Source organism: Rattus norvegicus, chromosome 10, assembly GCF_021556685.1.
Source record: "Rattus norvegicus strain SHRSP/BbbUtx chromosome 10, alternate assembly SHRSP_T2T, whole genome shotgun sequence".
In the NCBI taxonomy this organism is placed as follows: domain Eukaryota; kingdom Metazoa; phylum Chordata; class Mammalia; order Rodentia; family Muridae; genus Rattus; species Rattus norvegicus.
Genome location: NC_141543.1, coordinates 39,704,103 through 39,712,869, shown reverse-complemented (window position 1 = coordinate 39,712,869; position 8,767 = coordinate 39,704,103). Strand labels below are relative to the sequence as shown.

Genomic DNA, 8,767 nt, shown 5'->3' with positions numbered 1-8,767 from the left:
TGGATGTCCTGGAAATTGCCATGTAGATAAAGCTGGCCTCAAACTTAGAGATCTGCCTGCCTCTGGCTTTCTAATGGTAGGATTCAAGGTGTATGCCACCAAGCCTGGCTCTCTTAGTGAAACTTGTTATCTCAGTGAAAGCACGAAATGAGATGAGGTAGGCATCCTGGTTCCTAATGATGAGTCTTATACTTCTACCCATCATCATGTATTGAAATTAAGGAAAGTGTCAAACTAGAGAGACCCTGAAAATCTGCATTGGTCAGAAGAAATACAGAATAATAACAAGTTCCTGGCTATAATTGGATCACACCAGTGACTATATGCATACATTCAGAGGATAGCAGAACTCATCAGGCATCTGTAAACATTCTAATGAGGCTTTAGATAAGAGAAGAACACATAAAGACAGGTGCTGGCTTGTGTTTGTTTTCAAAGACCAGTCCTAGGTTAGAGGTGAGGACCTCGCTTTGTTCTAAAGCCAACAGTCAGACTGGGGGTCAGATTTACAGGAAGAAGGATTGTGACTGGCAATAAAGAAAACCTGAAAAGAAACAAGGGGTTCTAAGAGCAGACTGCTTGGGGAGAGAGCCATGTTCTCGACACTCAGATTTTCACACTCCTTTGGAGTGCCCTTCAGAATTTGTAAAAATATTTCTGATTAGGTGAAGTTTTGTACTAGTTTTGTACTAGTTTTGTATGACACTTCACCTTGCCATGGTCTTTACTTTTCTAATGACACAATATGCTAACCTTTGAACCCCTTCTCCTAATCTCCATGGTGCACAGTGTTTTGATTCTTCCACACTTGGTTGTTTATTATTATTATTATTATTATTATTATTATTATTATTAAGATCAGTTTTTATCTGTATCCACCACACTGTATGTGTACTCTTTTTAAATAATGAACTTTTGATTATTTATTTCTGACAGTATATACGATTAACTCTTTCTTCCCAGGCTACTGTTTTGATGATCTTGCTAAATTATAATGGAACCCACATTCAAGCCATACAGTTTAAGTTTATTTCCTAAACTTAACAAAGAAAAAGAACCTACTAACCCATCCCTAATCACTGTCTTGAGTGTGTTGTGTTAGAATTAAATCCACCTTCACTTTATTTCATTAAGCCTTCACATGTGGTGGTCCTGTTGGTGTTGGAACATTAATGTCACTATCAAAACCAACCAGGCACCCAATCCTTTACCCCACACCTTTGCACAGACCCACTTATACCCTTATCAACCCCACCCCTTTCAAGACAGACACAGAACATTATTGCATTTTTTTTCTCCACAAGCCTTCCAGGAAATCCACAAGGCTCCTTAATCAAATATCCAAGAATAACCTACCCTAGATATTCAGTATATATCCCCAAACCATAGATTATTCATAGTCAGTTTAGTTGAGTTTCAAAGAGTAAATTTTCATGAACTGCAGAAAGAACACAGTCACCATCTATAATGAGTACCTTCTGTGTGTCCCCCTCCAAGAAACTTTTGGTTTGTTTCCACAACTCTGACTACGTTCTATTCTTTGGTCCTTGGTGATGCTTGCAACTTGCTATGTATATAAGAGCCTTCCTGTTTATGTTTTAAAGTGTATTTCACTAATTTGATGCAATTGTAGAGAAAGAGATTGAGGCAAGAACCTTTTAGACCCGATGTCTAACAGAGCAGTGTGGTCAGATGACAGAGAATATAAGAGTTCATGAGGGATAAAATATTTTTAGATTAATTTAATGTTCTTTGATCCCAGACTAACAGCCCAACACAGTGGGGCCTAGTACTAATTGCCTAGTGGAATATTTCTCCTTTATGTGTGAATCTGAATATCTCACCCATCCCCACTTACCTGAAGTTCAAGGACAAAATTCTTGTCTTTATCTCTCTCTGTTTACTGGCTTCATAGGAGAGGAGAGGTCAACTAAAGACTGGTAGCAACTTGTGATATCTGAGAGACACTTCCCTCTTTGCTTCTGTAGTGAGAAGGGCTCAGGTCAATATTCCCGTCTCTTAGAAATCATGACGCGTATGTAGTGGACAATACTGAGGATCCTCACTTAGGAGGTGAGACTGTCCCCCTTTACCTTGACCCTTTGAATCCAAGAAGTAGCTGGTGTGATATCAACCCCCCTCCTGAAACTAAAGCTGCACACATGAACTCTGTCCTGAGGGAACTCACTTGCCTTCCTGGGCTTTGAGCCCAGGGTCTCCTGAATGTTAAACCAAGTACTCTACCACTGAGTTAAAGCCCTAACCCCCAGAAAATGGTGGACAATGAGTTGCTTACAAAGCATGACCTTGGAGACCTAGGGCCCCACTGTGGCAATTACAATGAACTTGACTGGTTCCAAGATCTGCCTTGTAGCCCTCACTCCTCCCTATTCCCCCAGCTCTGTTAAACTTGTGGGACCTAGTGTGTATTCTCAGGACAACTTCTTACTTGCTCATGTGATTTTTCAGCCCAAGATTCCTTCTGCTTCCCTAAGGTGACCCCTGCTAGCCCTTTGCCAGACGAACCAAATTCCATATTGCATGTGAAGCCTGATTTGTTCAGCAAACTATAGCTGTCTTTCTTTTCTGGAGTCTTCATATGATGCCCAGATAGTTATTCCATTAATCCAACTGATTTTTATTTTATATGAGTTAGGATGCATTCATTTTCTTCCTTCTTTCCTCCCTCCTTCCCTCCTTCTTTCCCTCCTCCCCTCCCATCTCCCCTTTCTTTTCCACTTCTCTCCTTTTCTCCCTCTATTTCTTCCCTTCTTTTGTCTTTGAATTTTACCTGCATTTGCTTTTTAAAAATAGAACACAGAGTATTAGGTTTTATCGTTAGATCTTTGTACACATGTATGTTATACTTTGCTTAGTTTTATACCTCCCCATTGCCATTTTCAATCCTCACTCATCCCTAGCTACTTCACTTTCTCTAGTCCTGCCTTCTGTCTCCTGATTGCATGTATCCTTTTGCTTTCTCCATTAATTTCCTAGTTTGCTTTCTATTTCTGTGATGAAGGCCATGACCAAAATCACCTTGGGGTGGAAAGGGTTTATTTGATTTTATAGCTTACAGTCTATCATTGAGAGAATTCATGGTAGGAACTTGAGGCAGGAACTGAAGCAGAGTCCATGGAGAAATGCTTCTTACTAGCTTGCTGTACCAGGGTGGGGAGAGACATAGGGGGTCCCCACTCACTCAGAAAAGAAGGGGAGGGAGGATGGGGGAAGGCTTGCAGGAAGGGGTGACCGAGAGAGGGCAGTAAGCAGGATGTAAAGTGAATAATTAAAATAAATAAATAAATAAATAGATAACTAGGTAGGTAAATAACTAGCTACATAAATAAATAACTCCTATGTAGCTTTGGTTTTTCCTTCCATCTTTAAGACCACAATGTCTATCTCTCTGGGGATGTTTTCTCATTAATTACTTATTTACTTTACATCCTGTTTGCTCCCCACCCCAGATTTATCAACATTTTTAACCCATTACACAGTGTTCATACTTGTCAAAAAGCACAATTCTCTAGACTCTGTGAGCAAAAAAAAATATCAATTGACTTATCTTGCACAGGTTTACAGTTTCAGTCCCTAGAACAATGCCTGGGATCAAACGACTATCAGAAAAGAATCTCTTAAAAAGTGACCCAAGTGTGAATCTTGTTCCAGGCAATGGCATGTGAATTTAATCCTTTAACCAGGGAGACCCTCATGACTTTCTCTTTTTTCCACATAGGGTTATCTGAAATTTGACATGTTCCATGAAGTACTTCTGTTCGTGTTGCCTTAACTGCCACACACATCATAGAATTGCAATCCCTGTATTAGAAATGGGCTTAGGCACTACCTAAAGACTATACATGGACTGACCCTGGACTCTGACCTCATAGGTAGCATTGAATATCCTAGTAAGATCACCAGTGTAAGGGGAAGCCCTTGGTCCTGCTAAGACTGAACCCCCAGTGAACGTGATTGTTGGGGGGAGGGCGGCAATGGGGGTAGGATGGGGAGGGGAACACTCATAGAGAAGGGGAGGGGGAGGGGTTAGGGGGATGTTGGCCGGAAACCGGGAAAGGGACTAACACTCGAAATGTAAATAAGAAATACTCAAGTTAATAAAAAAATGTACATCTAAGGAAAAGTAAAATAAAAAAAAAAGAAGTGGGCTTAGGTTCTGTAAGGCAAAGGACACTGTTGTTAGGACAAAACGGCAACCAACAGATTGGGAAAAGATCTTTACCAATCCTACAACTGATAGAGGCCTTATATCCAAAATATACAAAGAACTCAAGAAGTTAGACCGCAGAGAGACAAATAACCCTATTAAAAATGGGGTTCAGCTGCCTGAGGATCCAGCCATACCTCTCTTGGGCATATACCCAAAAGATGCCTCAACATATAAAAGAGACACGTGCTCCACTATGTTCATCGCAGCCTTATTTATAATAGCCAGAAACTGGAAAGAACCCAGATGCCCTTCAACAGAGGAATGGATACAGAAAATGTGGTACATCTACACAATGGAATATTACTCAGCTATCAAAAACAACGAGTTTATGAAATTCGTAGGCAAATGGTTGGAACTGGAAAATATCATCCTGAGTGAGCTAACCCACTCACAGAAAGACATACATGGTATGCACTCATTGATAAGTGGCTATTAGCCCAAATGCTTGAATTACCCTAGATCCCTAGAACAAAGGAAACTCAAGACGGATGATCAAAATGTGAATGCTTCACTCCTTCTTTAAATGAGGAAAAAGAATACCCTTGGCAGGGAAGGGAGAGGCAAAGATTAAAACAGAGACTGAAGGAACACCCATTCAGAGCCTGCCCCACATGTGGCCCATACATATACAGCCACCCAATTAGACAAGATGGATGAAGCAAAGAAGTGCAGACCGACAGGAGCCGGATGTAGATCGCTCCTGAGAGACACAGCAAAAATACAGCAAATACAGAGGCGAATGCCAGCAGCAAACCACTGAACTGAGAATAGGTCCCCCGTTGAAGGAATCAGAGAAAGAACTGGAAGAGCTTGAAGGTGCTCGAGACCCCAAAAGTACAACAATGTCAAGCAACCAGAGCTTCCAGGGACTAAGCCACTACCTAAAGACTATACATGAACTGACCCTGGACTCTGTCCCCATAGGTAGCAATGAATATCCTAGTAAGAGCACCAGTGGAAGGGGAAGCCCTGGGTCCTGCTAAGACTGAACCCCCAGTGAACTAGACTATGCGGGGAGGGTGGCAATGGGGGGAGGTTTGGGAGGGGAACACCCATAAGGAAGGGGAGGGGGGAGGGTGATGTTTGTCCGGAAACCGGGAAAGGGAATAACACTTGAAATGTATATAAGAAATACTCAAGTTAATAAAAAAAAAAAAAGAACCAAAAAATACCCAAAAAAATGGGGTTCAGAGCTAAACAAAGAATTCATAGCTGAGGAATGCCGAATGGCTGAGAAACACCTAAAGAAATGTTCAACATTTTTAGTCATAAGAGAAATGCAAATCAAAACAACCCTGAGATTTCACCTCACACCAGTTTTGAGCTAAGATCAAAAACTCAGGTGACAGCAAATGCTGGCAAGGATGTGGAGAAAGAGGAACATTCCTCCATTGTTGGTGGGATTGCAGACTGGTACAATCATTCTGGAAATCAGTCTGGAGGTTACTCAGAAAATTGGACATTGAACTACCTGAGGACCCAGCGATACCTCTCTTGGGCATATACCCAAAAGATGCCCCAACATATAACAAAGACACATGCTCCACTATGTTCATAGCAGCCTTATTTATAATAGCCAGAAGCTGGAAAGAACCCAGATGCCCTTCAACAGAGGAATGGATACAGAAAATGTGAAAAATCTACACAATGGAATATTACTCAGCTATCAAAAACAATGACTTTATGAAATTCATAGGCAAATGGATGGAACTGGAAAATATCATCCTGAGTGAGGTAACCCAATCACAGAAAAACACACATGGTATGCACTCATTGATAAGTGGCTATTAGCCCAAATGCTTGAATTGCCCTAGATGCACAGAACACATGAAACTCAAGAGGGATGATCAAAATGCGAATGCTTCACTCCTTCTTTAAGAGGGGAACAAGAATACCCTTGGCAGGGAATAGGGAGGCAAAGTTTAAAACAGAGAAGAAGGAACACCCATTCAGAGCCTGCCCCACATGTGGCCCATACATATACAGTCACTAAACTAGATAAGATGGATGAAGCAAAGAAGTGCAGGCCGACAGGAACCGGATGTAGATCTCTCCTGAGAGACACAGCCAGAATACAGCAAATACATAGGTGAATGCCAGCAGCAAACCACTGAACTGAGAATGGGACCCCCGTTGAAGGAATCAGAGAAAGGACTGGAAGAGCTTGAAGGGGCTTGAGACCCCATATGAACAACAATGTCAAGCAACCAGAGCTTCCAGGGACTAAGCCACTATCCAAAGACTATACATGGACTGACCCTGGACTCCATCCTCATTTTAGTAAGAGAACCAGTGGAAGGGGAAGCCCTTGGTCCTGCCAAGACTGAACACCCAGTGAACGTGATTGTTGAGGAGAGGGTGGTAATGGGGGTAGGATGGGGAGGGGAACACCCATAAAGAAGGGGAGGGGGAGGGGTTAGGGGGATGTTGGCCGGAAACCGGGAAAGGGAATAACAATCGAAATGTAAATAAGAAATACTCAAGTTAATAAAGATTAAAAAAAAAGAAATGGGCTTAGGGATGGGAGAACACATGACTGGGGTCAGAACTACTTAGGAGAGGTGCATGAACTCTTGGTCTCTGCTGTTGAAACAATGCTTTCTACCTGGCACCATGTTGTGAATATTGATTTGGGGATGGTGTTTTTATTCTGAGTTTAGTCTTTTCTTCTTGTAGAATATTATTTTTTTTAGCCCCACTATGGCCACATAGTTTCCAAATAAAAGACACAAAACCTTTTAGATTTATAATAAGCCTTAAAGCACTAGAGCTGGGCAGATATCCGTCCTCTATGCTATTCTGTCTACTTCTCTGTCAATGTCACTGACATCATTTGCCACGTTCCACCTGGGCTGCTCCTACTCCAACAGGCTGGTCCTCATGGCTACATGCCTATGATCCACCTGCCCCAAGGCAGCTTCCTCTTCTTCCTCCTCTCTCCCTCTTTTTTTTTTTTTGGTTCTTTTTTTCGGAGCTGGGGACTGAACCCAGGGCCTTGCGCTTCCTAGGTAAGCGCTCTACCACTGAGCTAAATCCCCAGCCCCTCCTCTCTCCCTCTTATGGTCTCTTCCTGAGATCCCAAGACCAGGAATGTTTGCTCTGCCCCCTCTCTTCTGCCTAGTTCAGGCTGTAGGCATCTTTACTAACCAATCATAGGAAACTTGTCGGGGAGCAATGTTTACAACAAAAGCTGGTATACATGAAGATCTGCTTGTCCTGGAGCAAGCAACTAGATCTTGGAATACAGAATTTGGCATTTGGATACAAGCAGCACCAGACCAACCTCCTATATTCTCTCACTCCCAATTTTACTTAGAGTCTGTGTCCACTCTCCATAGGAGAATCACTCTACCTCTCTCCCAAACTCATTCCTTTGAGAAGTATGACACAAATTAACCCTTAATCCGTGCTTCATGAGGCTCTGGACACTGGACTAGAAGGTGTGTTAGACCACCAGTTTTGATTTTCAGGTAAGTAAGGAGTACAATTCTGATGCCTCCTGAAGAATAGCTTCTGGAGACTAGTAGTCATTTATAGGCAAGATGAGTTTTGTCACATGAGAAATATTAGACATTATTTGTATAAACTTTTATTCCCTTCCTACCTTGTGTTTGTATCTCTCCCTAGTACCTTGCACAGAGCCCCCTTCACATCCTTGTTTCTTAGGGTATAAATCAGAGGATTCAGCATAGGAGTAACTATGGTATAAAAGAGGGCAGCGAACTTTCCTTCACTCCCAGAATACATGTGGACAGGTTGGAGATACGTGTACATGGCTGAGCCATAAAAGAGGGAAACCACAGTAAGGTGGGACCCACAAGTCCCCAGAGCCTTTCTGCGCCCAGCTCTTGACTTGATCTTCAGCACCGCATGGGCAATGTGTGCATAGGTGCCTAGAATTAGTGCTACAGGGCAGACCAAAATTATAGCCCCTGCCACAAACAAGTTGGCCTCTGTTCCCCCTGTGTCCTCACAAGCCAGCTTCAGGAGAACAAGCATCTCACAGAAGAAGTGGTTCAGGTGATGGCCACAGAGAGGTATGGTCATGATGAGGCTTGTCTGAGTCAGAGAGTTCACAAGGCCTCCCACCCAGGAGGAGATGGCCAATGTGTGGCAGAGAAGAGGGTGCATAATGCTGGTGTAGTGTAGTGGACGGCACACAGCGACATAGCGGTCGAAAGCCATCACCACAAGGAGGACACACTCAGTTCCACCCAGTAAGAACGCTATGAACAACTGGGCCATGCACCCAGCATAGCTCATGGTCTTGTCAATTCCAGAAATATTGACAAGAAGCTGAGGCACAATGCTGGTGGTGTAGCAGAGGTCCAGAAAAGAGAGGTTGTTAAGGAAGAAGTACATCGGTGTTTGTAGTCGACGATCCATTTGTGAGACTGTGATGATGGTGGAGTTGCCAAAGATGGTTAGAAAATAGAACACTGAAATGAAGACAAAAAGGACATATTCCAGTTGAGGCCAGTCTGAGAAGCCCATCAAAATGAAGCCACCTTCTAAGGTGGTGTTGAAGCTGCCCAT

The 8,767-nt window shown here is 42.7% G+C and overlaps 1 protein-coding gene across 1 annotated transcript; it reads right to left on the bottom strand.

Moving 5' to 3' along the window:
• Positions 1-7,831: 7,831 nt before the first annotated feature.
• Or2y13 (olfactory receptor family 2 subfamily Y member 13) lies at positions 7,832-8,767 on the bottom strand. The gene has a single exon (NM_001000002.1). It carries the CDS (start codon positions 8,765-8,767, stop codon positions 7,832-7,834), a length of 936 nt encoding a protein of 311 aa, NP_001000002.1.

Excerpts from the sequence above, each read along its gene's own strand:
- Or2y13 (NM_001000002.1), bottom strand. The coding sequence starts at position 8,767 with ATGGGCAGCTTCAACACCACCTTAGAAGGTGGCTTCATTTTGATGGGC.